The sequence below is a fragment of the Manis javanica genome, chromosome 4 (genome assembly GCF_040802235.1).
Source record: "Manis javanica isolate MJ-LG chromosome 4, MJ_LKY, whole genome shotgun sequence".
Classification (NCBI taxonomy): Eukaryota; Metazoa; Chordata; class Mammalia; order Pholidota; family Manidae; genus Manis; species Manis javanica.
This window is the reverse complement of record NC_133159.1, coordinates 97,746,235-97,763,477: the sequence shown is the minus strand read 5'-3', so window position 1 is coordinate 97,763,477 and position 17,243 is coordinate 97,746,235. Positions and strand designations below refer to the sequence as shown.

General features: G+C 39.8%; 1 protein-coding gene across 2 annotated transcripts; it reads left to right on the top strand.

The window, feature by feature from the left end:
- Positions 1-327: 327 nt before the first annotated feature.
- Positions 328-17,243, top strand: DDX20 (DEAD-box helicase 20). 2 transcript variants are annotated; one of them, XM_073234416.1, is made up of 12 exons: positions 350-493; positions 700-1,028; positions 1,466-1,560; positions 3,215-3,383; positions 3,979-4,093; positions 4,222-4,364; positions 4,511-4,649; positions 4,743-4,801; positions 5,698-5,780; positions 6,118-6,223; positions 7,363-7,464; positions 15,762-17,243. In XM_073234416.1, exons 2-12 carry the CDS (start codon positions 728-730, stop codon positions 16,901-16,903), a joined length of 2,454 nt encoding a protein of 817 aa, XP_073090517.1. In that variant the 5' UTR covers positions 350-493; positions 700-727; the 3' UTR covers positions 16,904-17,243. The 2 variants fall into 2 exon arrangements, with proteins under 2 accessions (XP_073090518.1, XP_073090517.1); XM_073234417.1 differs by having other exon boundaries at positions 328-1,028.

Below are 17,243 nucleotides of genomic sequence, written 5' to 3'. Positions count from 1 at the left end.
TGTCTGAGATAATCAGGCATCTAAGTGGATATGCTGGGAAGGCAGATGAATGTACAAGTCTAGCGTTCAGTGGAGTCTCAGGTAGATATGAATTTGGGAGTTGTCAGTCTGGTTCCTGGTTCAAATCGATTTATTGGGGCTCACCGTGTGCCAGGCACAGTGCTGACGGATGGGGACACGCAGATGAATAAAGCGGTACAGCAGGTAGGCGTATACCAGATAATCCTGTCTCGGTGTACGCCGGCTCCTCTGCGAGGGCAGAGCGAGCGGCGAGCAAGGGCGGGACCGCTTAGGCCTCAGGAGGTGGAGACCGCAGCGCCCAGGCTTCGAGGCCGGTAGTGTGACGCTGGGACGCATCACAAAGGCAGCGTTGTGAGGGTGGTGACGCGAGGGGCGGAGGGCTGGGCAGGCGGCCCGAAGAGCCGGGAGGCGGGGTGGCACCCCCACCGTGAGCGCGAGGCGCTCTCTGTAGGCGGCAGGCGGCAACACACAGGTAGCCCGTTTTCCTCTCCTCCCTCTTCTCGCCTTCCTTAGGCCACATTTTGTGTGTGTTATCGCTGTTCTGAGTCTTTCCAAGCCCCCTATTTCCGCCCCTTCTCCCGCCAAACCCTGTCCAGGCCAGGCGTGTCAGTGTCTTCGCGGAAGGCTGTCCATAAAGTTTTTCTTCTTCTCGTTTTCGGCGCCCTTCCTTCCCTCAAGTACCGCGAGATCTGGCGGCGTGGCTACCATGGCGCAGGCGTTTGAAGGCCCTGAGGCGGTAGCGACGTTGGAGACAGCTATGCCGGCGGAGCGTGCGGCCGCTCAGCACTCGGTCCCGGCGCCAAACCCCGGGGCCGTGCGGAGCCTGCAGACCGCTCACGACGTCGGCGGCCCGCGAACCCGCACGGGGGACGTGCTGCTGGCGGAACCGGCGGACTTCGAGTCGCTGCTGCTGTCGCGGCCGGTGCTGGAGGGGCTACGGGCGGCCGGCTTCGAGCGGCCCTCGCCCGTGCAGCTCAAGGCCATCCCGCTGGGGCGCTGTGGGCTTGGTGAGGGCGGGGATTCCCGGAGAGGCCGCGGGGTGGGCGGCGGTGGCAAGGAAGGGGTGCTGAGGAGCGGCGCTAGCGGCTCGGCCCGCGGCTTTGACGGGAAGAGCGCCGGGTCGAAGGCTCGGCCTGGCCCAGCGCTGCACGCCCACGGGCCTCAGTGTCCTCTTTTGTACAACAGAGGCTCAGTATTGAATTGAGAGAGAGTTAAGACCTTAACAGACTGACGAACGGTTGTAAGTTTGAGAAGATAGAAGGTAGGGAGATTCAGGGTCGAGGCATGTTTCCGAGTATGGCCTCATGTGATTTGATAGTTAACTAAAAATGGAAGTGCCGACTAGTTGATCTTTGGAGACCCTTTTAGTTCTGTGATTTCATGGTGGTACTCAAGCTTCTTGAGTCAGTAGTATCTGGTGATGTATATATTTTTTTCTTCTCAGATTTAATTGTTCAAGCTAAGTCTGGCACTGGGAAAACCTGTGTATTCTCCACCATTGCTTTGGACTCTCTTGTTCTTGAAAACTTAAGTACCCAGGTGAGTTTAGCTCAGAGGCCCCAGAGGAGGGTGTATATGTGGATTTTACCACAGGTCAAATGAAATACCAGTAGTTCTTTGGAGATAGAAATGAATTTGATGAATGACTGAGTTACACCATATGAAAAGTATAAAAGTAAAGTAGACATTAAGGCCACTGAGTGGTGGTGTAGATGGTGACCGAAGACACATTATTAGTGTTAGAAGTTTGGAAATATTACTACACGTCTTAAATAGAGTGTCATGTCTGTTCATATTGTCATTACCTGAGCATACAGATAGACATTCTTTATTCTTTTACTTGCTGACCAGATTGTGGTGAGATTTAGCATTTGATCTGATTGATGGTAATGTGGAGCTCTGGGTATTGCTGGTAACTTGCAGCTCTATGAATGCATCATATTGATTGCCTGCCTATCTTTTGGGTTCTTTTCTAGTAGGTCTAAGATGGCTTTACCCAAATTAACAGATTTGGGTTTGGAGACCATTTCTTCAACAAAGATTTGTTGAGCCCACATTATGCAAAGATGAATCAGATATGATCCCCATAATCTTACTTTGTGGTTTAGTAGTTAGGACAGACTGTATTTCAAGTTCTCAGTTATGTATATTTGATAATGACTCTTCAACAGTGGTTTTTAACCCAGATACCCATATTAGGTGTCTGTAAAGCTTGAGTCTTACCTTATACCTGCTAAGTCCTCAGTGATGCTGCACATGGGAAATCCTTCTACTTCCAAGTACCTGGGCTCTTCTACTTGAATTGAGGTGTATTTGAGAATTTGGCTTCTATTTGGCAGCAGGTCAAATGGCAAAACCCTGAATAAATTCTATAAATAAAATTTTGCTTTTTAAATTTAATATCTTTCTGCTATCAAATTAATACATAATCATTTTTAAAAATTGGGAAAACTCGGGAAAAAAAGAAAAAGTGCCAGAAAACAAAATCTTTGCTACCCGGAAATTGCTAGTAACAGTTTTAGCATGCTTTCTCCTAATCCTTTTTTAAGCAGTTTTTTCTTCTCAGAGTTGAGAACTTCTAGTTTCACTCTCCTCCTCCAGTAGTTATATTCTAAAGTTCTCACCTTGACTCTCAAGGTCTTTCATGACCTAGACCCTGGATCTAGATCTCTGACCCTAATTTTGTCCAACCACATGGACTGCCTTACTGTTCCCTCTTCCTGAAAGTAATCCCCAGGTGTTACACAGCTAGCTCTACTTGGGGGTGTACACTTAGGTCTCTGCTCAAATGTTACCTCTTTAGGTGCCATTCTTGATTGCTCCATTTAAAATAGAGTCCTTTCCTTTTGTCTCTTCATTCTCCTTTCCCTATTTGATTTTTCTTCACAATGGGTTTCATTACCTGCCATTATTCATGTTTGTTTATTGTGTATCTCATCCTCCAAGAATGAAAGTGCTATGAGAGCAAGGAGTTAGTATCAACTATTGACTACACAGCAACTTGTTGCCTAGCATGTAGTAGGTTCTTATTTAATATTTGGGTAATAGTAATGAATGAATGAATGGAATAATTTCCCTCCTCATCATTTAAAATGATCGTTTAAATGAAAAATAGTCTACCGTGTTATAAATGTGCCAGTCATAGGTTTTTATTCCACTGACTCTAAAGAGTTTTTATTTTATGATTTTTTAGATTCTGATCTTGGCTCCTACAAGAGAAATTGCTGTACAGATACATTCTGTTATCACAGCCATTGGAATAAAAATGGAAGGCCTAGAGTGTCATGTCTTTATTGGAGGGACTCCATTATCACAAGACAAAACTAGACTTAAAAAGTGTCATATTGCTGTTGGATCTCCTGGTAAGATACCAATGTCTGTTCATAACTGGGGCTTTTAAGGACCTAAACACTTTTAATGTAACAATAAGAAAATGGGAATCTTTGAAAACTACGATAGTTATTTTGAGATTAGAAATTAAGAGCTTTAAACCAGTGAGGTATAGACAGGTGACTGGATTACCAACAGAATTTATGAAATCTCCACTCCTAAGAATGTTTAAGAACATGTATGAGGTAGGCCTCTAAGATGAGGGGTGAGATGCCTTTCAGGAATCCCTCCTTAGCCGTGGACTGGGATTATTCTTTGCTTCTCTATTAATCAGTCAGCAATCAGAATTAGAATCTAGCATTCAGTGCTTTACCATCCAAGTCTTTTGATAGGAATAGTGTTTATTTTCCATATTTATTGGTGATAGAATATGAGGGACAAATAATGGATTCAGGCATTAAAATTCAAGATTTCTAATTTGTGGTTTGGGATGTGAATGCATACTAACGAGGGTTGGGTTAGGAAAGTTAGCAGTGTACAATGATTAAGTAGAGTAACAACATTGACTGAGATTTGCATAAGTTCAGTTCATCATAAATATTTCATTATGTTTTTTCTGGAATTTAGGCAGAATTAAACAACTGATAGAACTTGACTACTTGAACCCAGGCAGTATACGTCTCTTTATTCTTGATGAAGCAGATAAGCTTTTAGAAGAAGGCAGCTTCCAGGAGCAAATAAAGTAAGAAAAATAACTAACTTGACTATTAAAATGTGCCTTAAAGCTCAAAGTACCTATCTTTAGCTTTTCCGGTTTGTGATTACTGTCTGAATTTGTTCCATGGTGTGTTTTTTCCTTCTATTCTGCAGTTGGATTTATTCTTCTTTGCCTGCCAGTAAACAGATGTTGGCCGTATCAGCTACTTACCCTGAATTTTTGGCTAATGCTTTGACAAAGTACATGAGAGAGCCCACTTTTGTAAGACTAAATTCCAGTGACCCAAGTCTCATAGGTGTGTATGGAGATGCTGATTTACCTACATTACTGGTTTGTTGGTGATATTCTGGAGCTTTCCCTTGCTCAGTTGGCAGTTGCTTTCATATTTGCTATTAGGGTATAGCAGATATGTTTGTTTTAACAGAAGACTGTTCTTTGTAGGTTTGAAGCAGTATTACAAAGTTGTCAATTCATACCCTTTGGCACATAAGATTTTTGAGGAGAAGGTTCAGCATTTACAGGAACTGTTCAGCAGAATTCCATTTAATCAAGCCTTAGTCTTTTCTAATTTGCACAGCAGGTAATGTACCTTAAGGGCCATCTGGGGAACTTTTGAGGATAGGTGTGGGGCAATATTTGTAAAATTTATAACCCTCCATGTTATTTTTCATAGAGCACAGCATTTGGCTGATGTCCTTTCTTCTAAAGGCTTTCCTGCTGAGTGCATTTCAGGTAAGTTCATCTCTTTAATCTTTTGTTTAGTATCCTGACTTGAAGCCTTTCTAAATCAGAAGGAAGCAATATACTTCATGAGTTGTCTTAAGAGTGAGGTTATAATGAGTCTTAAAAGTAATGGAAATTTCAGGTTTATTTTTCACTGGGATTTGAAATATTAATATCCTTGTGTTTTAAGAAGTAACTTGGTATATAATAAAATAGAAAACAGGAGTTAGATCCATGAAGAATTCAACAATTTTATAAAACAAAGTTTGTCTTTGTCATCTTAAGAAAAAAATATTTTGCTTTTTTACACAATCATTGTAAAAATGATGAGAATTTCTAACTGAACTGACTCTTTTATGGTCTTCTGGTCATTTTTGACACAAAGCTAAATAATTATTGCTGGCCTAATAGGAATGAAAGAGTTAAAGGAATTTTTGATCAGCTGAGATCCTTTTTTGAACTTTGATTCATACCACAGCTTAGTTTTTAACCTATTGTTTAGTCACAGTTATCATGAGATACTAGGGAGGCTATTTTCTAATGGACTAATATTTTGACTGTAGATCACACTTAACCACCCGATTTACAAACAGCTGATTGAAGCACTCTTATCTTGCTAAGACCTGTTATACCTCATCTGTAATTTTGCAGATACAATGTTATATCTGCAGGTATAGCCTAGTTGCCATTTAAAGTTGGTTTTTGAATTTCAAGTTGATTGCCTAAACCATATTTTAAAAGGTTCTGACTCTAGGTCTTAACCTACATTTGCATATAAGGACAATTCACTTAAGTTGGTCTATTTTTAAAGTGTTAAGACTGGGAGTTATGATTCCTGCTTTTTGTGGATTTGATAAATGTGTATTAGCTTGTTTTTGTATGACTTCCGTTTTGGGTCTTTTTAGGCAACATGAATCAGAGTCAGCGTCTTGATGCTATAGCTAAACTGAAGCAGTTTCACTGCAGAGTCCTCATTTCCACAGATTTGGTAAATTTCCTGTTCAGTTTGGGTGACTAATCCATCTTGACATATGTTCTGTTAAGATGTACAGATTTCATCTATTATTTTTTGTGGGTGTATCCGACAAGAGTACCAGAAGATATTTGTCTTTTCAGTGCTGCGGGTTATGCTTTGTTAAAAGTCTTTTATATTTTTATGTTTATTCTTAAAATTAGTCATTAGAAATGAATTTCCTTTTCCTTTGTTCCTAAATATCAGCTTGTTCTTATTCTTAATTTGGCTCTTTTGGTTATACTAGAATAATATAGTGTGCATTGGTACCCATTTACAGTTTAATGCAAACAGTTGCTCTCTCCTTTTCAAGACTTCCCGTGGAATTGATGCAGAGAGGGTGAATCTGGTTGTAAATCTGGACGTACCATTGGATTGGGAGACCTATATGCATCGGATTGGCAGAGCTGGCCGTTTTGGTAAAAAAACTTGCTTCTTTTTCTTTTTATTATTTTTATTATTTTATTTTTATTTTTGCTATCATTAATCTACAATTACATGAAGAACACTATGTTTACCAGGCTCCCCCCTCTCACCAAGTCCCCCCCACACACCCCACTACAGTCACTGTCCATCAGCGTAGCAAAAAACTTGCTTTCTTTTTTTTTTACAGGCAAGCTATATTTTATTGAACTTCACAGATGTTTTTTACAAATTGAAGGTTTTGAGCATTGAGGAAGTCTATTGGCACCATTTTTCCACTTTGCATTTTCTCACTTTGCATCTCTGTATTACACTTTGGTGATTCTTACAATATTTCTTACAATATTTCAAACTTTTAAATTATTATTATATTTGATATGGTGATCTGTGATCAGTGATTACAACTCAGTAAAAGCTCAGATGATGGTTAGTATTTCTTTTAAAAAAATTTTTTTTTTTTATTATTTTGGCATCATTAATCTATGATTACATGAAGAACATGATGTTTACTAGGCTCCCCCCTTCATCAAGTCCCCCCCCCCCCCACATACCCCTTCACAATCACTGTCCATCTGCATTGTAAGATGCTGTAAAATCACTACTTGTCTTCTCTGTGTTGCACAGCCCTCCCCGTGCCCCCCACACACTATACATGCTAATCGTAATGCCCTCTTTCTTTTTCCCCGCCCTTATCCCTCCCTTCCCGCCCATCCTCCCCAGTCCCTTTCCCTTTGGTAAGTATTAGTCCATTCTTGGGTTCTATGATTCTGCTGCTGTTTTGTTCCTTCAGTTTTCCTTTGTTCTTATACTCCACATATGAGTAAAATCATTTGGTACTTGTCTTTCTCCACCTGGCTTATTTCACTGAGCATAATACCCTCTAGCTCCATCCATGTTGTTGCAAATGGTAGGATCTGTTTTTTTCTTATGGCTGTGTAATATTCCATTGTGTATATGTACCACATTGTCTTTATCCATTCATCTACTGATGGACACTTAGGTTGCTTCCATATCTTGGCTATTGTAAATAGTGAAAACTTGCTTTCTTTAAGGGGAACAATCTGTAATGTGACAGGTGGACTTGGAGTGTCATTTATGTGAAAATTTACTACTGAACATTCCCTCTGTGCTTTAGGTACTTTGGGACTGACAGTGACCTACTGTTGTCGGGGAGAAGAAGAAAATATGATGATGAAAATTGCCCAGAAATGTAATGTCAACCTTCTTTCTTTACCAGGTATATCTTGTCTGTTCATTTTGTAGTCAAGGTAATAGTGATATTGATGTGAGACCTAATAAAAATGATAACTAACAGATGTGTTGGGTACTGTTCCAAGTACTGTATGTATGTTAACTCATTTACTTCTCACCATAATCCTATTAGGTTTCTGCTACTTTTTGTAGATAAGGATAGTGAGGCATAAAGAGGTTAAGTAATTTGTGTAAGGGCTTAGACCTAGTAACTACCAGGGAGAGAATTACAAGCTCACTATTGACACATGAAAAGTGAAGAATATTCTACTGTTGTATTAGCTTCATATTTTAGTTTGTAGCTGTGAAATTTGCTTGTATTCATATATATAAGGGAGCATATACTTCATCTGTAATGTCACTGTGAAGGTAATTCTTGCCATATTCTCTTTTGTCACCATGGGAAAGGAATAGTTTCCTTTAATTTTGAAGTATTTTGATTTCGGTGAATCATTTTTCAAGCTGTGTTTTTTCAAGTGCTATCTTGGAAGCAATGCAATTTTGAAACTATTAAAGTTTCTCTTGAAATTAAAAAAAAAATCCTAAAAAGCTCTTGTATGGAAATATGGTTTATTTATTTATTTATTTTTATTTCTTATTTATTTATTTTTTTAAGGTATCATTGATATTCACTCTTTTTTTTTTTTTTTTTGATATTCACTCTTATGGAGGTTTCACATGAAAAATATTATGGTTGCTACGTTCACCCATATTATTAAGTCCCTCCCATACCCCATTGGAGTCACTGTCCATCAGTGTAGTAAGATGTTAGAGTCACTACTTGTCTTCTCTGTGCTATACTGTCTTCCCTGTGACCCCCTCTACACCATGTGTACTAATCATGATATCCTTCAATCCCCTCTCCCACCCCTCCCCTTTGGTAACCACTAATCCTTTCTTGGAGTCTCTGAGTCTGCTGCTGATTCGTTCCTCAGTTTTGCTTTGTTACATTCCATAAATGAGGGAAATTATTTGGTACTTGTCTTTCTCCATCTGACTTACTTCATTAAGCATAATATCCTCTAGCTCCATCCATGTTGTTACAAATGGTAGGATTTGTTTTCTTCTTATGGCTGAATAGTACTCCATTTTGTATATGTACCACCTCTTTATCCATTCATCTACTGATGGACACTTAGGTTGCTACCATATCTTGGCTATTGTAAATAGTGCTGCAATAAACATAGGGGTATATATGTCTTTTTGAATCTGAGAACTTGTTTTCTTTGGGTAAATCCCACCAGCAGTGTAGGAGGGTTCCCCTTTCTCCACATCCTTGCCAGAATTTGTTGTTCCTAGTCTTTTCGATATTGGCCATTCTAACTGGTGTCAGGTGATATCTCATTATGGTTTTAATTTGCATTTCCCTGATAATTAGTGATGTGGAGCATCTTTTCATGTGTCTGTTGGCCATCTGAATTTCTTTGGAGAATTGTTCATATCCTCTGCCCATTTTTTAATAGGGTTGTTTGCTTTTTGAGTGTTGAGGTGTGTGAGTTCTTTATATATTTTGGATGTTAACCCCTTGTTGGATATGTCATTTACAGATATATTCTCCCATGCTGTAGGATGCCTTTTTGTTTTACTGATGGTGTCCTTTGCTGTACAGAAGCCTTTTATCTTGATATAGTCCCATTTGTTCATTTTTGCTTTTGTTTCCCTTGCCCGAGGAGATGTGTTCAGGAAAAAGTTGCTCGTGTTTATTTATATTCAAGAGATTTTTGCCGTGTTTTCTTCTAAGAGTTTTATGGTTTCATGGCTTACATTCAGGTCTTCGATCCATTTTGAGTTTACTTTTGTGTATGGAGTTAAGACAGTAATCCAGTTTCATTCTCTTGGATGTAGCTGTCCAATTTTGCCAACATCAGTTGTTGAAGAGGCTGTCATTCCTCCATTGTATATACATGGCTCCTTTATCATATGTTAATTGACCATATATGCTTGGGTTTATAGCTGGGCTCTCTCTTCTGTTCCATTGATCTATGGGTCTGTTCTTGTGCTAGTACCAAATTGTCTTGATTACTGTGGCTTTGTAGTAGAGCTTGAAGTCGGGAAGCATAATTCCCCCAGCTTTATTCTTTCTTCTCAGGATTACTTTGGCTATTTGGAGTCTTTTGTGGTTCCATATGAATTTTAGAACTATTTGCTCTAGTTCATTGAAGAATGCTGTTGGTATTTTGGTAGGGCTTGCATTGAATCTGTAGATTCCTTTAGGCAGGATGGCCATTTTTACTTAATTTTTCCTATCCATGTGCATGGGATGTATTTCCATTTATTGGTATCTTCTTTATTTCTCTCATGAGTGTTTTGTAGTTTTCACGGTACAGGTCTTTCACTTCCTTGGTTAGGTTTATTCCTAGGTGTTTTATTCTTTTTGATGCAATTGTGAATGTAATTGTTTTCTTAATTTCTCTTCCTGCTAATTCATCATTAGTATATAGGAATGCAACAGATTTCTGTGTATTGATTTTGTATCCTGTGACTTTGCTGAATTCAGTTATTAGTTCTAGTAGTTTTGGGGTCTTCAGGTTTTTTTATGTACAGTATATCATGTCATCTGCAAACAGCAACAGTTTAACTTCTTCCTTGAAAATCTGGATGCCTTTTATTTCTTTGTGTTGTCTGATGGCCAGGACCTCCAGAACTATGTTGAATAAAAGTGGGGAGAGTGGGCATCCTTGTCTTGTTCCTGATCTTAAAGGAAAAGCTTTCAGCTTCTCACTGTATGATGTTGGCTATGGGTTTGTCATATATGGCCTTTATTATGTTGAGGTACTTGCCCTCTATACCTGTTTTGTTGAGAGTGTTTATCATGAATGGATGTTGAATTTTGTCAAATGCTTTTTCAGCATCTATGGAGATCATCATGTGGTTTTTGTCCTTATTTTTATTGATATGGTATATAATGATGATGGATTTTCCAGTGTTGTACCATCCTTGCATCCCTGGAATAAATCCTACTTGATCGTGATAGATGATCTTTTTGATGTAGTTTGGAATTTTATTTGCTGGTGTTTTATTGAGTATTTTTGCGTCTATGTTCATCAGGGTAATTGGTCTGTAATTTTCTTTTTTTGTGGAGTCTGCCTGGTTTTAGTATTAGAGTGATGCTGGCCTCATAGAATGAGTTTGGAAGTATTCCCTCTTCTACTTTTTGGAAAACTTTGAGGAGGATGAGTATTAGGTCTTCACTAAATGTTTGATAAAATTCAGCAGTGAAGCCATCTGGACCAGGCATTTTGTTCTTAGGTAGCTTTTTGATTACCAGTTCAATTTCGTTGCTAGTAATTGGTCTGTTCAGATTTTCTGTTTCTTTCTGGGTCAGCCTTGGAAGGTTCTATTTTTCTAGAAAATATTCCATTTCTTCTAGGTTATCCACTTTGTTAGCGTATAATTTTCATAGAGTTCTCTAATAGCTCTTTGTATTTCTATGGTGTCCATAGTGATTTTTCCTTTCTCATTTCTGGTTCTGTTTATGTGTATAGATTCTCTTTTTTTCTTGATAGGTCTGGCTAGGGGTTTATCTGTTTTGTTTATTTTCTTGAAGAACCAGCTCTTGCTTTCAATGATTCTTTTTGTTGGTTTATTCTTCTTGATTTTATTTATTTCTGCTCTAATCTTTATTATGTCCTTTGTTCTACTGACTTTGGGCCTCATTTGTTCTTCTTTTTCTAGTTTCATTAATTGTGAGTTTAGACTATTCATACGGGATTGTTCTTCTTTCCTGAGGAAAGCCTGTATTGCATTATCCTTCCCTCTTAGCATGTCCTTCATGGCATCCCACAGATTTTGCGGAGCTGAGTTATTATTGTCATTTGTTTCCATTTATTGCTTGATCTCTGTTTTTGTTTGGTCATTGATCCTTTGATTATTTAGGAGCATGTTGTTAAGTAGTGTTGGGGCTTTTTGTTTTCTTTGCATAATTTATTTCTAGTTTCATACCTTTGTGGTCTGAGAAGCTGGTTGGTAAAATGTCGGTCGATTTGTATTTACTGAGGTTCTTTTTGTGGCCTGGTATATGATCTATTCTTGAAAATGTTCCATGGGCACTTGAGAAGAATGTGTATCCTGCTGCTTTTTGGTGGAGAGTTCTGCAGATGTCTGTTAGGTCTGTCTGTTCTAATGTGTTGTTTAATGCTTCTGTTTCCTTATATTCTGTCTGGTTGATCTGTCCTTTGGAGTGAGTGGTGTGTTGAAGTCTCCTAAAATGAGTGCATTGCATTCTATTTCCCCTTTAATTGTTAGTTTCACATATGTAGGTGCTTCTGTGTTGGGTGCATAGATGTTTATAATGGTTATATCCTCTTGTTGGATTGACCCTTTTATCATTATGTAATGTCCTTTGTGTCTTGTTACTTTCTTTGTTTTGATGTCTATTTAGTCTAACAAAAGTACTGTTACTCCTGTTCTTTTGTCCCTATTATTTGCAAGAAATATCTTTTTCCATCACTTCACTTTCAGTCTGTCTATGTCTTTGGGTTTGAAGTGAGTCTTTTGTTGGCAGCATATAGATGGGTCTTGTTTTTTTATCCATTCAGTGGCTCTATGTCTTTTGATTGGTGCATTCAGACTGTTTACATTTAGGGTGATTATCGATAGGTATGTACTTATTGCCATTGCAGGCTTCAGATTCGTGGCTACCAAAGTTTCAAGGGTAAGTTCCTTACTATTTAACAATCTAATTTAACTCACTTAGTATACTATTGCAAACACAATCTAGAGGTTCTTTTTTTTTTCCTCCTTTTTCTTCCTCCTCCATTCTTTATATATTAGGTATCATATTCTGTTTTCTTTGTCTATCCCATGACTGACTTTGGGGTGGTTGATTTGATTTTGCATCTGCTTAGTAATTAATTGGTCTACTTTCTCTACTGTGGTTTTATTCTTCTGGTGATAGCTATTTAGCCTTAGCAGTCCCTCTATAGCAGTCCCTCTGAAGGGCACTGTAGAAACGGTTTGTGGGAGGTAAATTAATCTGGAAATTGTTTAATCCCTCCTTCAGATTTAAATGATAGTCTTGCTGGGTCTAGTATTCTTAATTTGAAGCCCTTCTCCTTCAGTGCAGTCAATATATCATGCCACTCCCGTCTGGCGTGTAAGGTTTCTGTTGAGAAGTCTGATGATAGCCTGATGGGTTTTCCTTTGTATGTGATCTTATTTCTCTCTCTGTCTGTTTTTAATAGTCTTTCCTTATCCTTGATCTTTGCCATTTCAATTATTATATGTCTTGATGTTGTCTTCCTTTGGTCCCTTGTTTTGGGAGATCTGTGCACCTCCATGGCCTGAGAGACTATCTCCTTCCCCAGATTGGGGAAGTTTTCAGCATTTAACTCCTCAAAGACAATTTCTATTCTTTTTCTCTCTCTTCTTCTGGTACCCCATAATGCAAATATTGTTCTGTTTGGATTGGCCACAGTTCTCTCAATATTCTTTCATTCCTAGAGGTCCTTTTTTCTCTCCCTGCCTCAGCTTCTTTGTATTCCTCCTCTCTAATTTCTGTTTCATTTACTTCATCTATTTCATTTACTTCATCTAATCTGCTTTTAAATCCCTCCATTGTATGTTTCATTTCAGGTACTGTATTTTTGAACATCTGTATCTCATTCCTGAATTCCTTCCTGAGTTACTGAATATTTTTCTGTATCTCTGTGAGCATGTTCATGATTTTTATTTTGAAATCTCTTTCAAGAATATTGATGAGTTCAGTTTCACTTGGCCCTCTTTCTGGTGTTTGTGAGATTTTGGTTTGAACCAGGTTCCTTTGACCTTTCATATTTGTAGCTGGCACCCTCTATTGCCCAGAAGCTCTACTCTCTGGAGCTGCTCAGGCCCTGGAGTGATGGTGGGGATTGCAGGAGAGTGGTGTTGGTGCCTTTTGGGAGTAAAGAGGTCCTTTCTGCTTCCCAGCTGCAGTGCCTGGCTCTACTGCCAGGGCCAGTGGGGAAGCCTGTATGCTTCTGCACTTGTAGCTGCCTGTAGGCAGGGCTGCCCTCTGGCTGGCCTGGTGCAATGGCGGGGGCAACTGATTTGCAAGCTGCTGCCGGCTGGGAGGAAGGTGCAGCAGGCTGTGTATCATGGTGGGGGGCCTTGGAGCTGCATAGCCAGCCAGGGGAATGGAGTGCCTGAAGCTCCTAGAAGTTTCCAACCTGCTGGGCAGTGTGCGCCTGGACAGTTTTGTCCACCTGTCCTTTCTCCTGAGCAGCAAGCTCTATGCAATCCTTGCCCTTTTAGCAGCCCTCCTCCTGTTAGGAAGTCTGTCAGACTGCCCGCCTTTCTTTTATCTCAGAGTGGCTGGGTGTGGATCCCTGTTTTCCACAAGCTGCTGGAATCTCAGTCTCTCCAAGTATTCTGTCTTAGCTTTCCAACCCCACTAATCTCCAGAGCACCATGTAATGTAGGTTCGTGCTTCCAGAGCAGATCTCCAGGGGTGGGTGTTCAGCAGTCCTAGGCCTCCACCCCCTCCTCACTCCATTTCTCTTCCTCCCTCCAGTGAGCTGAGGTGGGGGAAGGGCTTGGGTCCCTCCAGATCACGGCTTTGGTACTTTACCCTTTTCCTTGATGTCTGCTGGTTTCCCCAGGTGTAGATGGTGTGCCGCAGCCTTCTTTCCTGTTGCTCTTTCAGGATTTGATGTATTTGTTTTATTTTCATATTTTATGTGGCTCTAGGGGGAGGTTTCTGTCTCACCTCTCACACTGCCATCTTTAGTCTATATCCAGTTTATTTGCTATATATGTTAATCTATGTATTTTAGTGTGTGTTTATATGTATATGAATATTTTTATAGTGCATACATGACCTTTCAGAACATGGGGTGTGTAGTTACTGAATAAATATAACAGTGAATATTATTAATTTAACTCCTTCAGGGATTTTTACAAAGCTAGATAAAAGCACAAGTCTTGGAGTCTTGTGGATTTCAGTAGTTCTGATTTTGTATTACCTCATTTTGTATTCTTTTTATAGGTATCTTTAATTGCTCTAAGCTTATGTCCTGATTGACAAAATACTTGTTTTTAGAGTAGATGGTCTGTAGGTACTCTTACCATTTCTAAGACTATATTGTGTTAATTCTATGTATGAGTCTGTTGGTGATCTGTCAGATGATTATAATGTGGAAAAAAAATTGAAAATAGGTGGAAGAGGATTAAGACTTCTGGTAGGATTCTGTGTCATAGCATTTAGTGATAAAAATGAAATTTGCCTTTGGATACTGGAAAATGGCATATTTGGATCTTTATGTTTGCAGAGCCTTGAAATAATGGGAAAATGGGAAATAACCGGAAAAATTCATGGTGTTAAGATATTGGACTGGGAACTTGTGTGACACAGACTGTTCAGATGAGTTGCCTAGGGCAGGGTAGGAAGGAAATGGGCCTGTACCATACGTCTAGGTAAGCAAGTGGGATCTCCTTAATAGGAATCAAATTTTTAGTCAGAGGGTCTGTTCAGCAGAGAATCACAAGCCCAGCTGCAGAGAGTGGATCCAATGGATGAGTAGAGGGGTGCATATCTGTGGAGTGCCAATGCAACACAGGCGAGATGTTTGTAAAGCAAGGGTCAGTATGCTTTGTCTGCCTGAGGGGAAAACTGACTACGGTTAGAAAAGGTGTGAGTGTGAGGTGGAAGCAAATTGTCAAGACCTGGATAGAATTGGAAATTTGGAGAGTTAGAGGCGGCAACATTTTTAAAACTTACAAGTGCCATTGCTACCACAAATCTTTTCAGCCCTCTAGCTTTTTCCCCTGAAGAAAGTTTTTTTCTTCACTGTTGAGGACAGTGGTTTCTTTCTGTTGGGGTGTATGGTGGCAGATTTACTTGGGTACAGGGTTACAGTTATAATATTTTCAGTTGATAAGCTGTGGAGAGCACAGTCCATTTTCAAATGTCTTGTTTTGCTGTCTCTAATAGTGAGATAAAGGGGAGGGATTGGGGAAAGGGAGAGGAGAGAAGGTGGGAGAATATTTGCAGACTTGGACCTTGTCTCTAGTTCACTCTTTCCCAGTCAGGCTAGAGGAGAGGGGTCGGGTGGGGGGATATTGCTTGTGAGTATGGGATCAGTCTTGAGTATTTTTGGTCAAATTTCTTTGCTGCAAGGATTACTTAGGTCTTTTTTTTCCTTTTTGCTTAGGTTTCTTAAAATGTTTCTTAAGCTTCTCAGTATATTATTAGTATATATTTTGTTTCTTGACCTTATTTGACCATGGAAACTTCATGAAATCACTCAGAAAATGCTGGTCTAGAGCAGCTCAAGAATTCTAATACTTTTTATTCCTTTTATGTAGATCCCATTCCTCCTGGTCTGATGGAAGAATGTTTGGACTGGGATGTGGAAGTTAAAGCTGCTATGCATTCATTTGGCTTAGCAAGTGTACCTACCCAGCCCCAAATTCAAAAAATAGAGAGAACCTTTCAAAATCAGAAAGCTCATGGTAACCACATGGCTTCATCTGGAAATACTTCTGTATCTGCACTATCAGTCAAATCAAAGCATAATACCAAACAGAAGCTTCCTGTGAAAAGTCACTCAGAGTGTGGAGTCACAGAAAAAATACCACCAAAAGAACTGAGCTCTGCCATACAATTGGAAGAGCAAATGAAGAATCCTGTTCAGACTTCGGTTGAAAACTCTACCAACAGTCATCACCAGGTCAAAGAAGCTTTACCTGTGTCACTCCCCAAAATTCCTTGTCTGTCTTCCTTTAAATTCCATCTGCCTTGCACTTTGACTTTTGCGGAATTGGTAGAAGACTATGAACACTATATTAAGGAGGGGTTAGAGAAACCTGTGGAAATTATCAGGCACTACATAGGTGCGGGGGAGCAGACTGTGAACCCTCAAAACGGTTTTGTGAGAAATAGAGTTACTGAAGAGAGTGTGCAGATATTGGCAAGTAGTCAGTCTGGCGACTCTGAGAGTGACAGTGATTCTTATAGCTCAAGGACTTCCTCCCAGAACAAAGGAAATAAGTCATACTTGGAGGGTTCTTCTGACACTCAGCCGAAAGACTCGGTATCGGCTCTTATGGATGGCCATATTTCTCTGGAACAGCCTCTGAATGGAAATGACACCCCTAATCTTGAGTATCAGGAATCAACTGAAATCCAAATAAAGGCAAGGCATGAAGAGGGCGCTAGCCAGAGAGCTAAGCAGAGCCGGAGAAACCTTCCCAGGCGAGCTTCTTATCAATTGCAGTCAGAACCCCAGGAGGATGGTTGGTATGACTGCCATAGGGAAACACACCCAAGTTTTTCTGATACCTATCAGAATTATGAGTACTGGAGAGCTTACTACAGGGCATGGCAGGAAAACTATGCTGCTGCCTCTCAGTCGTATTATTGCAATGCTCAGAGGCATCCAAGTTGGATGGCGGCCTATCACATGAATACCATTTATCTACAAGAAATGATGCGTGGCAACCAGTGATTGTAGGCTGTTTCACAGACCATCCGGAAATACCAGCAAGTGATGCCTTTGTATAATATCCTCCTTGACTTCTAGTGGAATGACATGGAGTGGCATTTTTGAGGACCTTGAATGTTCTTGAGGCTTTCCACTGGGACACATTTTTCAGATTGTTTTGACAACCTGATTTAGGTCAGGTACAGTATCTTTTTTTAAGAGACTACATGAATCAGATTCTTGAAAGAAAATATTGGAGATACAGAGCTAAAGGTCCCAGAATGCCATTTTTGTAAGCCATTCCCCAAAAAAAGGCTATGCCACTGCTTGCTTAAAAAAAATAAAACAGCTGACATTTGAAAAA